Source organism: Camarhynchus parvulus, chromosome 11 (genome assembly GCF_901933205.1).
Source record: "Camarhynchus parvulus chromosome 11, STF_HiC, whole genome shotgun sequence".
Lineage (NCBI taxonomy): Eukaryota > Metazoa > Chordata > Aves > Passeriformes > Thraupidae > Camarhynchus > Camarhynchus parvulus.
Window position 1 is genome coordinate 12,703,369 of NC_044581.1, and position 18,677 is coordinate 12,722,045.

An 18,677-nucleotide genomic window follows, 5' to 3' on the forward strand; every position below is an offset into this window, starting at 1 on the left:
CCAGAGCAGACGGTGCTGGAGGAACTGCCTGGTACGGTGGTGATACCCTCATTAGCCGAGCTCTTCTTTGAGAGCTCCTCACCCTACTTGTGCCTTCACTGCTTGTGCCTTCGCCGCCTGGAGACTCTGCAGTTGGCAGGCACGAGGAGTGTGCGTGTGGCAGCCTACACACACAGACGGGGATTTTTTTATTGGTTTATTTCGTAAAAACTGAAGTATTTAAAGCATTAAATGTTTTATAAGGACAGTGTATCTCGAGAATTGGCTCCTTTTTGGAATCTCCAAATGTTTGCATGGTCAGCACCTTCCATCATTTACAGGAACTTTATTTTTGCTTCCTTCTGTGGTTTAGTTTGATATCAGACTGGTGGCAGTTATGTTTCGTTCAATATCTCTGCATTTGTTGAAATTAGGATATTTGAGCTCACTTTCTTCTGTTTCTTGTTAACAATTCTGTTAATGAAAGCTGACAACATTTTATGTATTTTTCCTAAAATGACTGTAGGGCTGCTGGAGTTGGTGCTGTGTTTCTTTATGGTAATATGGTATTATAAAATATTTTTCAAAGCTTCATATTGAGTAAAGGAAATCGTTATTAAAACAGAGGCTGGGCCATTTTTAGTTTATCCCGAACTTGATTCTTTTGTGATGTCTAGAGATCTCCAGTGGTGATTTTTCTGGGCTTTAAAAAAATTTGTTTGATTTTGTAACAAGAGAGCAACATTACCTTTTATACAAGCAAACATGGTAATGGTGCACATCTCTTCTCTGATTTTCTTGAGCTCTCTCAAATCTGATGCTTTTATTTCACCTAGATGTTCAACTCTGCCTTTGAGCAGCCTTTCATTCTGTTACAGTTTTGAGACAGAACTGAAGGATTTTTTTAATGGAGACATTACTTAAAATCATCTTGATGTAGCATTTAACAGACCCACAAATTCACAGGTGATCACTTAACACTGTAGCTTTCTGAAGTGTTTGTATTGCTTCATTGCACATTGTGTTTCGCTTTCTTTATTCATTGTTTATTGCTTTACAGTACAGTGAGCAGGTGTTAAACCTGCTAAAGAAAAACGCTTTTTATTAACACTATGTGTTGGCATATTTGTGAATTATGTGTACAAATATATTTTTATTTCTCTTTCTCAAACCTCCTTTCAAATTCAAGAGGGTTTATTTGGGGTTTTTTTGAGTTGATTTTTTTTTTAATGCTGTAGTAGCAGAAGCCCATAGTGTTGTTGAGAGCTTTGTCCTTATTTCACAGATGCACTGGGAATTGTTTTTAATCTCCTTTCTGCTTTCCCATTACAGATGGTGATGACGACCCACAACTCTCTTGGGTGGCTTCATCTCCCTCCAGCAAAGATGTTGCATCACCCACTCAGATGATAGGAGATGGGTGTGATCTTGGCATCGGGGAGGAGGAAGGGGGGACTGGCCTGCCGTATCCCTGTCAGTTTTGTGATAAGTCCTTCATTCGCCTGAGCTACCTTAAAAGGCACGAGCAGATCCACAGTGACAAACTACCTTTCAAATGCACCTACTGTAGCCGGCTTTTTAAGCACAAGAGGAGTAGGGATCGCCACATAAAGCTTCACACAGGGGATAAAAAGTACCATTGCCACGAATGCGAGGCTGCATTCTCCCGCAGCGACCACCTCAAAATCCACCTGAAAACCCACAGCTCCAGCAAACCATTCAAGTGTACTGTGTGTAAACGTGGGTTTTCATCCACCAGCTCATTGCAGAGTCACATGCAAGCTCATAAAAAGAACAAGGAACATATGGCAAAGAATGAGAAAGAGGTGAAGAAGGATGATTTTATGTGTGATTACTGTGAAGAGACGTTCAGTCAGACTGAAGATTTGGAGAAGCACGTAATGACACGCCACCCACAGCTTTCCGAGAAGGCAGATTTGCAGTGTATTCATTGCCCTGAAGTATTTGTAGATGAAAACTTGCTGCTCTCACACATTCATCAAGCCCATGCCAACAAGAAACACAAGTGCCCTATGTGCCCAGAGCAGTTTTCTTCAGTGGAGGAAGTCTATTGCCACTTGGACAGCCACAGACAGCCTGACTCCAGCAACCACAGCATCAGCCCTGACCCAGTCCTGGGGAGTGTGGCGTCCATGAGCAGCGCGACGCCAGACTCCAGCGCGTCGGTGGAAAGAGGTTCCACTCCAGATTCTACCTTAAAGCCTTTGAGAGGACAAAAGAAAACCAGGTCTGTTGACAGAGAGGATGGCCAGAACTGGTCTAAAGTTACTTACAGCTGTCCCTACTGCTCGAAGCGTGACTTCAACAGCCTTGCTGTTCTGGAGATCCATCTGAAGACCATTCATGCAGACAAACCTCAGCAAAGCCACACGTGCCAGATCTGCCTTGATTCCATGCCTACGCTGTACAACTTGAATGAACACGTGAGAAAAGTGCACAAAAACCATGCCTATCCCATGATGCAGTTTAGCAACATTTCTGCCTTTCATTGTAATTACTGCCCGGAGATGTTTGCAGATATCAATAGTTTGCAGGAGCACATCCGCATTACTCACTGCGGCCCAAACGCTACCCCTCAAGATGGCAACAATGCTTTCTTCTGTAACCAGTGCTCCATGGGCTTTCTGACCGAAGCTACCTTGACTGAGCACATCCAGCAGACTCACTGCAATGTAGGAAATTCAAAATTGGATTCCCCTGTCATTCAGCCAACACAGTCTTTTATGGAAGTTTATTCATGCCCTTATTGCACAAACTCCCCCATTTTTGGCTCCATCCTGAAGCTTACAAAGCATATTAAAGAAAACCACAAGAACATTCCTCTGGCACACAATAAGAAGTCAAAAGCTGAGCAGAGTCCAGTTTCTTCTGATGTTGAAGTCTCTTCCCCTAAAAGGCAGCGGCTTTCTGCAAGCGCAAACTCAGTGTCTAATGGTGAATACCCCTGTAATCAGTGTGATCTAAAGTTCTCAAATTTTGAAAGTTTTCAGACCCATTTAAAGTTGCATTTGGAGTTGCTGTTGAGGAAACAGTCTTGCCCTCAGTGTAAAGAAGACTTTGACTCCCAGGAGTCTCTTCTGCAACATCTCACTGTACACTACATGACAACTTCCACTCATTATGTATGTGAGAGCTGTGACAAACAGTTTTCTTCAGTGGATGATTTGCAGAAGCATTTGTTGGACATGCATACTTTTGTGTTGTATCACTGCACCCTTTGCCAAGAAGTTTTTGATTCCAAGGTATCTATCCAAGTGCATCTGGCAGTCAAGCATAGCAATGAAAAGAAGATGTATCGTTGCACAGCCTGTAACTGGGATTTTAGGAAGGAGGTGGATCTCCAGATCCATGTGAAGCATAGTCACTTGGGTAATCCATCAAAGTCTCACAAATGTATCTTCTGTGGTGAGACCTTCAGCACAGAGGTAGAACTGCAGTGCCACATCACAACCCACAGCAAAAAATACAACTGCAAGTTTTGTAGCAAAGCTTTTCATGCCATCATCTTGCTTGAAAAACACTTGCGGGAAAAACATTGTGTTTTTGATGCTAGCGCTGAGAATGGTACAGCTAATGGCATGACCCCAACAAATAAGAAGACAGAAGGGGCAGATATCCAGAACATGTTAATGAAGAATCCGGATACTTCCAACAGTCATGAAGCCAGTGAGGACGATGTGGATGCTTCTGAGCCCATGTATGGGTGTGACATTTGTGGGGCTGCCTACACTATGGAGGTCCTCTTGCAGAACCATCGTTTGAGAGATCATAACATCAGGCCTGGAGAGGATGACTGTTCTAGGAAGAAAGCAGAATTCATCAAAGGTAGCCACAAATGTAATATCTGCTCAAGGACCTTTTTCTCAGAAAATGGCCTGAGGGAGCACATGCAGACCCATCGAGGCCCAGCTAAGCACTACATGTGCCCCATCTGTGGGGAACGCTTCCCGTCACTCCTGACCCTGACGGAGCACAAAGTCACTCACAGCAAGAGTTTGGATACAGGGACATGTCGGATCTGCAAAATGCCACTGCAGAGCGAGGAGGAATTCATCGAGCACTGCCAGATGCATCCAGATCTCAGAAACTCCCTCACTGGGTTTCGCTGTGTTGTCTGCATGCAGACGGTCACCTCTACCCTGGAGCTGAAAATTCATGGGACGTTCCATATGCAGAAATTGGCAGGAAACTCTGCAACCTCATCACCTAATGGCCAGGCCTTGCAAAAACTCTACAAGTGTGCGCTGTGCTTGAAGGAGTTCCGCAATAAGCAGGACTTGGTAAAGTTGGATGTGAACGGCCTTCCCTATGGCCTGTGTGCTGGATGCATGACCAGGAGCACCAATGGACAGTCTTCCAGCTTGACTCCACAGGAGGTGAACGAGAGGCCGTGTGGCAGCCTGAGGTGTCCAGAGTGTAGTGTCAAATTTGAAAGTGCTGAAGACCTAGAGAGCCACATTCAGGTAGACCACCGAGACCTGACACCTGAGACCAGTGGCCAAAGGAAAGGTACCCAGACGTCCCCTGTTCCCAGAGTAAGTACAGCTGAACTTTAAATTATCTGAGGGATAAAATGTAGCTCTTCAATGTGAGAACTGATCTGATATTATTATTTTTTTTTTTGTCACTTTATCTAATCACTTGTGCTACTAAAAAAGCCCTCAGCAAAACAGGAGGAAGAGTAGAGTAATTCACATAGAACAATCAGAAGTTGCTCAGCCTCTCAGGCACCTTGATTCCTAGAAGCAGCATGTCAGATTTTTTTATCTCAAAACTGCCCTAGATTTACCAACAGAGAGCTGGGACTCTTGGGCAGTGGGGATTTGGTTTGTCCACGAATTCTGATTCTACTGAACTGGCAGATCTGGAAAAGCTGGGGTAGTTTAATGAAAAATGGAGATGCTGAGAACCCAAAACAATAAAAAAAATCTAATCTGTCATATTTGAGGAATGAGATTATTTCTTACCAGGAAAATAATAATGAACAGGAGGATATAGGAACTTGTGAGGGAAAATGTATTAAACTCCATTCTACCCCCCAACTTCTCACTTAAACCAAATCTCTGTGCTAAAGAGCTTGTCCCTAGGAATGTCTGTCAGAGTGAATGTTTTGAGGTTACTTGGAGGTCTGTATGCATTTGTGTGAGCTTGTTTGTGTGTGTGTATGATTTTAAAAGTGATTTTAAAAGAACCTCCTTCATGGCCCTTGAGTAGGGGCCAGTAGGGGATAAGTAGTTTCTTAGCAAATCTGGACATTGTCTAATGCAGATTACATAAAAGTGTGCTGTCCTTGACTTTTTGCAGATAGCCTGCTTTCCTATTTCTTAGCTTACAAGTTACTCAGGAACATGCAGATCCAAGTAAGGTTCCAGAAGCCTACTCAGGAGATTAATATCATTTGCAGTTTATAGTCTTTTTAAATTATTTGTTGACGTTTTGGTTCAAGAATGGGCCAAGTCAGTCCTTCCTCTGTCAGGAACAGATGGAATGAGAAGTGGATTTTGGAAATCTTCTCAGGAGACCAACAGCAGACACATCTGAGTATTGATATCATCTGACATTTTTAATTAAACATGATGGGGTGAGATTTTCAAAAGTATCTAAGGAAATTAGGCACCCAACTCCTAATGAATAATTCCAGCCATAGATGCCTGTTTATGTCAATCTGCTAATTAAAGCACCCACAAACACATCTTACTGAATTAAAAGCACCTGAAAATACCATCCATTCAACTAGAACACCAGGGGCTTGGTAAATAAGAGAGGGCCCTAAGTATGTCCTGAGGACATGGGCTGAGGTGCCTCCAAGGGAGCTGGGGCAGGTTGTTCCCTGGCAGGAATTTGGATCCCTGCTCCATGTGGGGCTGTGTGGGGCAGCAGTGTCCAGCTGAGCTGGGCTGGGCATGGCCATGCTGGAGCAGTGCCCCAGTCCAGCCTCCTAAGCCAATCCCACAGAAAGCTTGATTTCTTTTCTGGTCTTTTCTCCTTTGGTTAAACCGCTGCATATTGTTCCCTTTGGGTGTGACTAAGCCTCCAGGCACACAAAAATAATGTTGCAGAAGAATGAGCAATGGAAATATCCCACCTTTGGTGTGATACCTAGGTCTGGCTAGGTCATTGTTCTTCTTCCTCCTCAGGACTTTATTTTCTTCTACATTCTTGAAAAATACTTCTGTTCTCTTAGGTAGGACTAATTTGTATTTCTGCATCTCTGGAATTACCTTTCCCTTCCTTATCTGCTAGCAGAACACATTGCCATTTCCTGTCTTATCTCTTGCTTTAACTCTTTCTTTTCTGTGACAGCTTCCATACTTGTTATACTTGTTCTCTCAGGGGAAAATTTTAAGTTCTTCAATAAGGTAAATGCTTTGAATTTCATCCCATGGGGGAGTTCTGAGTTTCTTTGTAGAAGATAATGAAAAATCTGCATTTGTGATGATGGCAAATGGTACCTTACTGGTGTCTGTGGCCTGCACATATGCTAATATCAGAGATAAGCATCCCAGGAATATATATATTGTTATTAGGAATAATTAATTATCTTTTCCTCCATTATAGGTACAAGGCCTGAATCTGATATCAGTTCACTAGAAAACCATTGGTGTTTCACTCAGGGTTCTAAAGACAATGAGTGCCCTTTGTGTTTGCTTAGTATAGAGGGATTTTCAAAGAATTATACAGGCTTTTAAATGGTGATACATCTCTGCATTCAAGAACAGTGTTTACTTAACTTCATTGGCTTCATAGAAAAGCTAAGCAAGTTGAACATGAACTCTTGTCATCTTGTTAGTGTGCTGCACACAGGTAACATATCCCTTTAATGGAGCAATCTGCAGTGCACAGTGCATGTAGAGTGATCTGCATGTGTTCAGAGAACAGCTACTTCTCTCCAGCTCTTGAATATTTCTACATTTCATTTTTTAAACAACTTATTTCTTTTTCTTTCTTAAATAGAAAAGCAGTTGAAGATTAGGACAAATAACAGTCAGAAGGATCGTACAGGTAGATTAGATTTTTATGTGGTGGGTATATATTTCAGAGTAAATAAGAATAAGCAGAATGAAATCCAAGCAAATGGAAAAGATGATAATAACATATAAAATCTGTAACTTCTTTCTATGTCAGAAGTTGCTCCACCAGCTGTTATTTACTTTTTGATAGAAGAGGTGAGTGTGGAAACCTAAAGGAATTTCAGGAAAAAAAACTTAAATGAAGATTTAACCCCAAAGTGAAAGAAAGGGAGAAAATAAATATTAGCCCTTGATGAATAAAGAGTATCTGGGAAGAAAAACAGAACAGGAGAAACTGAACAATTCCTTTTTACTGGAGGTATTTAAGTTTGTGTATATATGCAAGTGCATATAGCACCACAAACGAAGTATGATCATTTTGTTATATTTTGTTTTGGTTTTTACCATTAAATTATTTGAGGTTTTATTCTGAAAATCAATAGGAGACTGCTACAGGAGCATTGAAAAAATACTCAGAATTGCTTGGCAGGCTTGTTTTTTTAATCCATAAGAATGAAAGAAAGCACATAACCCTTGAAAATCCTGCTGTATTCTGTCTTCCTCACATTTTTAGTATGGCCCACAAACAGGAAGAAAACCTGCCAATTGATCATGCTTGTTTTTAGAATGCCTTCCTAGGATCCATTCATGTTGATCAACAAGACAGATTTCCAGGCAGGCATAGTTTTTGCAACATCCTCTTTGGAGGATTTGTTTTTAGGAGTTTTAAGACAAGTTAATGGTCTTCTGCAAGAGACATCACTAAGAGGAATAAATAAAATACATCTTGGTAGTAAAAGATTCCTCTAACATCCATTTTTGTTTCATTCATATAGTTTTGTGTGAGCTATTCTGTTTGGATAGGACTGAAAGTGTTTTTTCATACGAGCATCACAGATAATGGTATTATTCCAGTATCTGACAAAAGTATAGTTCAAGGTCTTTCTTATATTACATGAAGATCTCATCATAGGTGATGCTTCCCTGTTTTTCTGAATATCTTTCTGTGTTTATCACCTTCAGTTCTGAATATATTTTATTAATTAATTTCCACATGCCTTCTAGAGGAATATGCATATTTTAAGAAACATGACTGCTTGTTTAGTATTGAGATTTTTCATTTCCTAATGCTGCAAAGCCACATTTCAAGTCACTTTCTCTTACACAGATTTATCTTTATTTTGTACCACAGGTGTCATGAAAAATACTTGTTTAGCATTGACAGTGGCAAATGTTTAGACTTCCATTTTCATCTTGAATGGTGTTACTATTTTTAGCCCACCTAGGTTATTTGGAGTGAAGAAGCAAAGGAGGTAGTATAGAAAGTTGGAAGAATAAACCCTATTGTGTTCCTTTATTCAGTTTCTTTTCTCCTGCACACTTCCTTGGACTCAGTTCCTTCTCTTTGTTCTCCCCCACAACCCTTCTCTTCCCTTGTAAATCCACTTGAATGGAGGAATATTTTCTTTGTGGAGCAGGAAACTATTTCCAGATTTAAAGGAGGATAGTCTGGAAAACCCATGGGAACAATAGATACTTCAGAAAAGAAAACAGAACCCTCTGTTGTTATTACTACAATTGTGTGCCAAGACTAGAATTAAATATCTTACATTTGTGGGGAAAGAGTTCTCAGCTGAAGGCCTGCTCATCTTGTCCCTCTTATCACCTAGATTTCATCACCTAGACTCTGTTAGCTCCTCAGAGTGTGGGCACCTTTGCTGTCACCACTTGTGAAGATAAAACTTTACAAAAAGATAACTGATCCATTAATAATGTTCATAAAGCAGGAAAGTAATAGTAGAAGATCATATTTGGTACCACAACTAATTACAGTTGTATTAAAACTAGTGCTCCCCATTTACTGATAACAGAAGGATATTTTGGGACATTCTTTTAAAGGCAGTTATAAATGGGCCAAAAAATCAGCTCTTCCACCCCTTACATATACACGTGGGTGCTAATCTAGCTGTAGTTATTTTGAGACCTGTATATGCCATTTCTTAACCTCACTCCATGTCAAGTGGGGTGCCCTGTCACAGGAGCCATCATCTTCCTTAAGCTGCTCATCTGCATGCACAGGTCCCAGCTGAGGCTAAAGGTAGCACAGAGAGGAAGTCTGAAATCTGCTGAGGGCTCCTCATGCCAAGCAGAGTGTTTTATAAGATTGTGAAATGGTGTGGAGGAGTTAGCACTGGGTCTGTGGGTAAACAAAGACATTCTGTCTCCAGATCTGTTAGTAAGTAGCTTTCAGAAGCACCAAAATTAATTAAAAATGAATCATTTGTCTGTGTTAAATATAACTGTGAAGGTTTGAAATAGAATCAGGCTGAAATACTGTCCTCTAGCTGGTTTCTGAGGGAACCCTCGTAGCTGACATCAGCGTTGGACAAGGCGCAGAACTTAGCTTTGAAGTTTTCAGGAAGAGGAAGGCTTCAAGTTTTAAAGGTGACTGTGTGACCACATGAATCAGTCACTACCCAGTCCTATTTTGCTCTTTCAAGGTTTTTTGTGTTTTGTTTTGTTTTGTTTTGAAGTTAGGAGCCTTCAGCATGTGTGTGCCAGTGTGTTTGTGAGGACATGTGTACGTATGTGTGCTGTGCTCGTCTGCCAGAGCAGATTCCCCAGAAAGAGTGCTGCAGAAATCCAGCTGCTTTTCCATTAACAGCCTTGATTTCCAAATGGACTCCAGGAGGATACTTTCTTGAGCTGCCTAGGGATAACTAGCCAATCCAAACTATTTCCTTTGATATGGTTGGCTGTGTCAGCTTTCGGCCAATGGAGTATGGCCTTCCTCCTATTATCATGTTAATCACCCTTTGCTGTTTTAGCCTAGAAAGCCCTGCCTAAGCAAAGGCACACTGGTACAGAATCCATGGAATACGCCTAACTTCCATGGTGCATTTGTTATTATGGTGTTACAGCCTGTTCATTAGCCTCCAGCAGGCTACCTTGTTGCCATTGATGACATGGGAAGTAGTTAAGCTCTTGGTAGCACCTAATTTGTTCTTTCCTCAGCAGGTGCTTGAGGAAATTGGATCCCATGCACAGAGGGGGTGACAGCAACTCTTCTGTTTAAGTCAAAACTTCTGACTTATTACTGCTGTCCTAAAAATGGTGTTCTATACCTGGGTGTGAGGTGGAGGCTGGAGAAAAAGTAATGTGCATCTAAAAGTACACAAAAAGTACCCTCAAAACTATTTTCCTTCAAAAGGTTAACAGGGTGTCATTGACTGAATTGGGCTTCTCTGTGCTGTTGATTTGGAGTTCTCATCCATCCCTTGTGGCCAGCACACAGAGATTTCACGTGTGTTCTGCTGCCACCAGCTTTGGCCGTGGGATGCAGACCTCATGCTTGTGCCTAGTGGCAATTTTTGCAGTAGGAATTATTCTCCAGAAACAAGTAGGCACAAAAGGCCCAATTTTTTAAAATTACACATCAAAAAATGTCTATTTAGATAGCATATTCATATGCAGTAAATAAGCATGTACATCAAACCAAAGCACTATACATACTTCTGCTTTGGGAAATAAGAGTTTTTGCAAGTGTACAAAGCTTAGCCTTCATGACTTTTGATCCTTTTTTTGTTGTTTTTTTTTCCCCTGGCTTGGATGTCCAACTTGTTGACATGCATTTTAATTTCTACAAATGGTTCCTTGGATTTTTTCCTGCCACGTTGCACAAGTACACGCATCACTGTAAATCTGAGTGCAAACCCCATTTTCCGTTTGAATAAATGGCTCATGTAATTGCCTCTTCACACTGTCTCCTGACTTCTGCAGCTAGGCCTCCCTGGTATGACTTTGAGATGGAGAAAATATAAACAGATTGTACCAGGAAACAGTTCTTTGTGGTAATGCAGTTTTTTCAAGATTTCTGATCAGAGACCAATACAAAATGCATTATTTCCTTCACTTCACCAAGTAACTGTAGGTGCTCTGCCTACTCTATGTTGGGTTTAATGAAAGGTGGAATTTTTTGAGAAAGTTGATCTTCCTCTGAAAACAGTTACTTTTCTGTGTTTTATTTCACTCTGGGGGAATTTTACTGCAATGGATTAAATGACAGGTGCAAACTCCTTGTGGCTCAGGTACTCAGTCAGATTTTCATGTAGTGTAATTTGAATTTTTTAAAGTTGAAATTAAAATTTCTCCTAAAGCAGGTTGGTAATTATAGATTGTGTTTATGGTCCCAGAAAAGCCTGGCCTGGGGATATATGGGCAAAAAAAGCCTCATTGGAGGAAATTTGAAGCATATAACATGCTGTATTCATGATCACACTTACCTTATGCTACAGTGCAGTTTTCTCTAATCTCTTTTTGGTTATTAAACAGAAAAAGACCTATCAATGCATCAAGTGCCAGATGACCTTTGAGAATGAGAGAGAGATACAAATCCATGTCGCTAACCATATGATTGGTAAGACATTCTTTACACTAGGCCACTCATTGGCTGCTTGTTTTTTGCTACTCTTTGACATTCACTATTCTAATAACTTGTTAATATTCATGCTGTAATTTATTTTTTTATTTTTCAAGGAAAATTATTTTGATGTAATGATTCTTCACTTCAAAGCTTTTTAAATATGTGGTTATAAAAGTGTTACTGCTGAGCTTTTTCCTTATCCTTCTGAGTCCTCATGTAGCATTTTCATTTATATTAAAATCAAACTTTTGACAGTATCTTCCATTTGATAGCATAAATTTCTCTCTATCTGTGTAAAAAGTACTTGCCAGTTGTCAACCACTTAGGAGCAATTATGTTTCAATTTTGTATGTCACGACATTGAATAGATGTAACTGCTAGCATTTTCCCAGCTAAGTGTGGTGAATTCCTGAGGAACGCTGTCAAAACAAAACACTTACAGAGTTATTTCAGTGGTTTTTTCTACTTTTCCCAACAATTCTGGACTTCAGAAAGTTCAGCTTTTCAGACATACAAATGTTTTAAAAATCAGTGCTTTCTGCCTTCTGTGACAGTCCTGTCACAGGAGTTAGTAAAAGCATTGTTGTCACCTGATGGGTTGTATTTCTGCTGCAGCTGTGATTGCTTCTCTGATGAACACAAAGAAAGGTTTTTTCCTGTATGGACAGATGTTATAAATATATGTGTTAGCCCAAGAGGTCAGTTTATTTTGATACATAGACCACAAGAAGATACTTACACATGCCACTGTAGGCATGTGTTGGATGAGACCCTTCAAGGACCTGGCAGTGCTCTCTGTGTCTCATCCATTCCTATGCAGCATTTATCTCCCATAAGCATAATGGTTTTCCTTCAGCAATTTTACATTTAGGAAATTATTCTCCCATCAATTCTGGTATGTAATTCCTATTAGCTTTGAAGTGGATTATGCATAAATACCAGAGAGAGAGAAATGTGGACTGACACACTCTTCAAACCCCTACCCCCAAATGAAAAACATACATATCAGTCACAATCATTTTCATCCAAGAGCCAGACAGGAGTTTTAAGTTAATGTCAAGCAGGTTAAGATAAAGATATCTAAAAGTGTTTGCTTTTGTAGCAGGTGTTAATGTAATCTCTTGTTTGCAAGCTTGAAGAGTGAGATCCTTGTTAATTGGACCATGGTGATTTCATGTAGCTCCCTCCTAGATTTTGAGAAAGAAGTCCTTAGCAGGCTTAGCACTTGTTTCAACTTAATTTGTGATCCAGTAGCTAATAAGTGTTTTTTAAATACAAAGGTCATGAAATGCTGAGTTAAGGTTCTGCTTGATTCAAGGGGAAGTATTTTTTCCCTTTTGGAAAAATGTAATTTCTTCATTTTCCAGTAACTGATATGTGAAGTTTATTTATGTATATGCCCATATTAGTGCTGTCTGGAATAATATACAGTTATACACATGACCTTTCAAAGTCCTTAGGACCATTGGAAAACAACAGATGTAGAAGGCATTGGAGGTTGTGAAAATTGTGATGCTGTTATTTGTGAAAACTGTACCCATTGTTTCCTTGAAGCTGTACATTTGTTACTTTAATATTTGGAAGAATTCTATATAGTACAAAAGTGCTATGGGACCAGTTCTTTACACCTAGAACATTGTAAATACCAGGGTGTGGTAAGAAAATATGTGATAATTCTACTGTGGTGTCATATCTTCATGTCCCTTTGCTGAGGTATGTGCATTAAGTTAAGGTCATCACTGCCTTTAATGGTTCAGTTTAGGAAAGAGCAATGTGTAGAAATCTTTAATATGGAGCTAAACTTCCTCTCACTCTGGGCATCTCAGTTCACAACCCTCCTGGACCCCCTCTCCTTCAGGACATTCAACTGCTCACAAAAAAGGTGTTTCCAGTGAGTTTGCTCATTGGTATTTGTTCTTTCCTGGGGAACACTGAAGAGAAAAGGAGAGGATAGATGTCAGCATTTCTTCAGCAACAAATGCTGTTCAGATTGTTGGTGTTAATTTATATAGTCCTGGGATGGTAACAGCAGGGAGAGAGACTAACTGCCTCCTGTGCTTGCTCCTGTCCCCCTTGGTCATAGCCTGAGCATTTTGTTCCCTTATTCAGGCCTTAGGACAGACTTGCACAGGCCTCCCTACTGCTTAGGCTGGTTTAGCACTGGTAAGGGCTGCAAGAGTTTCCCCTCTCTGTGTTAAACCAAGTCTAGCCAGATGGGCAGCAGGAGAAAGAAGCCAATATAGCTGTGTCTGCAGCCCAGGTCTAGTTCACAGGAATTATTAATGTCATCGTTGTCAATTGAAAATCTACAGATGAGGATTTGTTTATGCTGGAAGGACACTGAGATCTCAGGGTGAACATGCAGGTGTTTGGGAGACAGGAGGAACTTACCCTCAGACTGTGTGTCCTCAGGAGCTTAGGGCTGGCCTCATCTCAATGAACTTGTATCTGTCTAAAATTAAGGTGTCTGGTTTAATATAGTCATTGAGATGCTGTCCAGGGAAAATGAATGATTGATACCAATCTAAGATAAGAGTTTGAGTAGGATAAGCATTTCCAGGGAGAGATTTTTATCTCTCTTTTGAATTTGAGGACAGCCAAGACAATGAAGTTAGCCTTGACATGTAATTTTTAGGTAAAAAATCCCTTGGCTTTGATAATCCAAGACTCAGCAGCACTTTCTTCTCATACTTTGAGAAACACAAAATCAATAGTTGAGATATCTTAAGCACTTGCTAACAGTTTTGTTCTGCTCAAGTGACTGTCAGCAAAAGAATCCCTGCTCTGTGGCAGTGATACCTTTTAGGTAGCAGTGTCCATAATATGATTAAAGAATTCAATTATTTCTGACATCATGGTCTTAAAAACAGCATCCAGTTAAGTTGCCTGTGCCTCCCTCTTCAACCTCTCAGATTCCCAGTCTGGAGCTGGAGGCCCTGTTCATAATTCATGGAGGTGGGGTGTTGATTTTTTTCAAAGCAGTATGAAGAGAATTTCCAGTGCTACTCCCACACACCGCTTTGAAAAATTACCCTGCTGCACTCCAGCCCTTCATATCCTGTGCACAAACACAGAGGCACATTGGGTCCTTCAGGGGGTCCCCAGGGAAGGAGCAGGCTGGATCCATCCCCAGAGGAGGGAAACGGGAGATGTTTTGTTTCAGCTGATGCTGGGGCCTGTAGGAGGGCTCTGTGTGGCAGAACAGAGCTCCTCAGCTGGGGTTAGCCAGGAAGGGATCTGTTTAGGAAGGTTTTCAGCTGCGGGGGTAGTTCGGGTTGGAATTTTTAGAGAGCAGTGGTCTTTGAAACATTGCACCGATTGGGGCTCCTTTGAAACATTTCCATGCCCACAGAAAGGGGATCCCCCTTTGAAACATTTACAGGCCTTGGGTATTCCACCTGGGACTATATCAAAAACTTTCAACAGTTCTTGCTGCCTCTGTACTTGCTTACCTCCTGTTGTGCTGACCTGGCAATGTTTAAAGCTTCTCCCCCTTTTCTCCCCACCGAGCTGTGCCTCTGATGTGCCGTCTCTGTGAGATGAGGGGAGGACGGGCCTGCGGGCCCGGGGCTCTACGGGGGGCACTGAGCAGCCATGGCAGCAGCCCCAGCGTGGAGATCTCTCAGTGCAGCCTCTGCCCATGGCTGGGGGAGCCTGGAGCTTCAGCCTCCATGGCAGGGCCACCGCCAAGTCCCCGTGGGGGCAGCGGCTGCTCCCATCCTGCGCCGCCAAGGGAAATCCGCTCAGAGCCCTGCACAGGGAAATGAGGATTAGGCCCAGGGTTTTCCTGTTGGGTTTTTACAGCTGTGCGCTTCCCACAGCCAGGCTGGGTTCCCTCATTGATATTTTTCAGGGGCACGTAATTGCACAGATTTGTTCTCTGGGTGGGTCAGGTTGCCTGTATCAAGGGGAAGTGCATTTGATCCCTGCCAGAGCACTCGGCTCTTTGGGTAACAGGAGTGGGCACAGCAGTACTTCTCTCTGTCTTACTTAGATGGGGCATGTTTTCCATTTAACATTCAAAGGAGACGAGCAACTGTCCCAACTCTTCTTTCTCCATTTTCCAAGAAAGTCTCCTGGCAAATGTGCACAGGAAGCTCAACTGGGGCTTGGTTAGTGCTGGAACAGGGAAAATAATGATTCGTGATTTGTGCTCCAACATTGGGATTGCTGTAACATTCCTCCTGCCTCCAAAGGAATGTGAGCACTGTGGGCCCATGAGAGGCTGTCCCAGTGCTGGGAGCACAGCAGAGCCCTGCCCCAGTGCCACTCCTGTCCTTCCCGTGGAATTGCCAGTGCTCCCTGCCAAGAGCCAGGAATGAGCCCTGGTGAGCAGGGGAGGAGGGGCGAGGCTGGATGTGTTTGTGATGTGAACATGAGGCCCTGTCTGAGCTTTGGGAGCCACCGGGGACAGAGGGGAGTGCTGAAGGGAAAGCTTCCAGAAGTCACAGTGAAATTGTTCCCTGGTCCAGTTCTTGAACTGCAGCCTGGATAAATTCCTCCCTGTTTGATGGGATGGGGTTGACAAAGTTAAACACCGTGTTTGGGAGAGTTTTCTGAGTACTGCCCCAAGCCACGGCATATCATACACTGTGTGCAGCATAGGACTCCAAGGATCCTAATTACCTTTCCTGCCCTTAGAGATCATGTTTCAAGTTCTGGAAACACTCTGCCAGAATTAAACACAAAAGAGAAGGAAAAACATCCATCTGCAGTTACATTTCTTTCAAATACCTACAAGTATTTGAAACAAAATAATGGCCAACTATAGGTCTGTTATTTTGTTAACATTTTAAAATAATGTAATATTTTAAAATAAAAAAGTAAGTTGGGTGCTTGGAAAAGGTCAAACTGAAATAGTAACTACAGAAATAATTTTCTAAAAAGCAGCGGTTTAGAAAACTCATTTTATGTTCAGAAGAATTAGCAGTTGATACCAAGCTCAGACACTGAGATCATACTCAAATCAAGCATAAATCAATATATTCCCAATTATATTTTTGTTTTCTGTTTAAAAATTGAAACAAACGGTTTTATCTTTTGATTTTGATCATGAGCCATAAAGTTCATAAACTTAGATCTTAACAAAATTGCAATTTATATATATTATATGATGAAAATTCGGAATCATTTTGGATGATTTCCTATCACAGTAGATTCTGAGTGCATGTGACAAGGATGTAGGTAAGGTTCATTTTTGCAGAACTGACTTTTATATATATGAAGATACTTAGCCCTGGGCATCCTCTGATGAGGATGTGAAGCATTTCTTATACTCAGGCCTGATCTTCTGAAGCACTTTGTTCCTCATTCTCATTAAGCTGAGGACAGCTAATCCTTTTCAGAATCTCTCTTATAATAAAACATCTTTTACTTTACATGAAATAAATGTAGTCAATATTGGAAGATGCAGCTTTAATTCTTGTAAAATTCCTATTTCTTTGGACCTAAGGACTTCTGTTAGTTGAGGCATGTACATGGTAGCAGTGATGGTGACATAGTAAAGCACTGTCTTAGTAATAGCTTTCAGGCATTAAGGCAAATAAAAATGTGCCAGATTGTTTTTGAAACATTACTTGCAAATTATCAACAGGAACATATTTCTGGACTCAACTGCTGAATGTGTGAATTAATTATGGACACATTAGGAACTCAGAAATGTTTTTTTAACTTTGATGTTTGTAAAGCATATTCCAAGTAATTGCTCTTTCAATGCAGAATTGAAGGTACAACCTTCTTATATTTACCCAGCACTTGCTTCAATATCCAATTCTATGTGGACTTGCCTTAATGAACAATATGTACTAGACTTTCGTTTTGCAGCACCTGCCTTTTGAGAAAGACTAATTTTGGGAAAAAAATGTTAAGTGCTGTAAAGCACTTACCTTTAGAGATGAACCCATACAGAGTGTCCCCCTCCACATATCCCTGGGAGCCTTAATCCCAGGGACTGGCTGGGGTCGTGCTGGTGCTGCTTGAGAGGCTTTGCCCAAGTGGAACTTGCTGCTGGCTCAGGCTCCTGGGCACAGGCATCTGCTCATGGCAGTAAAGGTCTCCTGTTATTTTACCCAACTCTAAGGCCTGGGTTTTTGTTGGGTTTGTTTTGTTGTTTTGTTTTTTTTTTCATCTAATAGCTTTAGCATTAACCACATTTGCAAGTCACTAAATATTGTAATGAGTATAGTGTATTAAAGGCTAGAAATATTTGTTTTCCAACACTTTTTATCAGTGTAGTCCTACTGAAAGCCAGGTTGTCATTGCTAACAGACAGAAGCAGCTTCTTGTATTTAGTATAACCAAAATTGGCCTTAATAAAATCTATAACTTAATTGGTTTCTTACTTTGAAACTTCAAAACATTTTGTTTTTACTGTTCCTTCCTTTCTAATACTGGAAAATTGATTATACAAAATCTTAATAATTTTATCCAGTTGTCCTGTGCATATCTGGCCTCCTGCAATTTTTACCTATGCATATTTGTTCCCACAAATTACTCCATTCCATGAGAATGTATTTTGGTTTGCTTGTTTATCAGGAAAGAAATAACATTTCCCTTAATATATTCATTCACATATTCCTTTTGCATTTTTCATTTCATTTAAAACTTGGTAATAGTAGTTTAGTTTTCACTGGCATTTTTATAGCTGCTATGACAACATTCCTGTTTTGCATGATACATGCATAATGGGCAATGATCGCAGTGTTACATTGCTTTCATTCTTTCTTAACTGTGTTAAGATTCCTTACAGCCTCCAAACTCAATTTTCATATGCAGTGATGATTACACCTGTTTAAACATTTTCCTGGTAGTTTCATATTTATTCATAAAGGGAGCAGTCGATAAAACACGTTTTCTGCAATCAGTCTGAGTTTTAAGTGTGATATTTCTTCAAAGTTATCATTAACAAGCACCTCAGTCTAGTCCCAGCCTTTCAATATCAGCTAGGCAGTGTAGCAAAAAATGTTATTTTCAGTAAACTTTACCCTGTGTAGAAATAATTTTTCTGACTATGTAACTTGGTCTTCATTTTATTAACTCACCTTTAAAACTGTTTTATGTTTGTATTTAAAAGTCTGCAGAGATAGTTTCTGCCTTATTCTCACATATTTTATATGCATATGGCCAGGTATTTCTAAGTTCACAACCAAATTTCTTGGCCCCTCTTTGCTAATCTTGAATCTGGAAAAGAAAGCAAGTCCTCACCATATGGGGCTTGGATTCTCTCTGCAGATGGTGAAATGGCT

The 18,677-nt window shown here is 40.8% G+C and overlaps 1 protein-coding gene across 3 annotated transcripts in view; it reads left to right on the top strand.

Moving 5' to 3' along the window:
- The window catches only part of ZNF423 (zinc finger protein 423), a 224,784-nt gene that overhangs the window by 126,230 nt on the left and 79,877 nt on the right, over positions 1-18,677 (top strand). For all 3 annotated transcript variants that reach the window (XM_030955692.1, XM_030955690.1, XM_030955691.1), the window contains 2 exons: positions 1,312-4,535; positions 11,343-11,427. In XM_030955692.1, the coding sequence (XP_030811552.1) occupies positions 1,312-4,535; positions 11,343-11,427 (3,309 nt within the window). The remainder of the gene's footprint in view (positions 1-1,311; positions 4,536-11,342; positions 11,428-18,677) is intronic.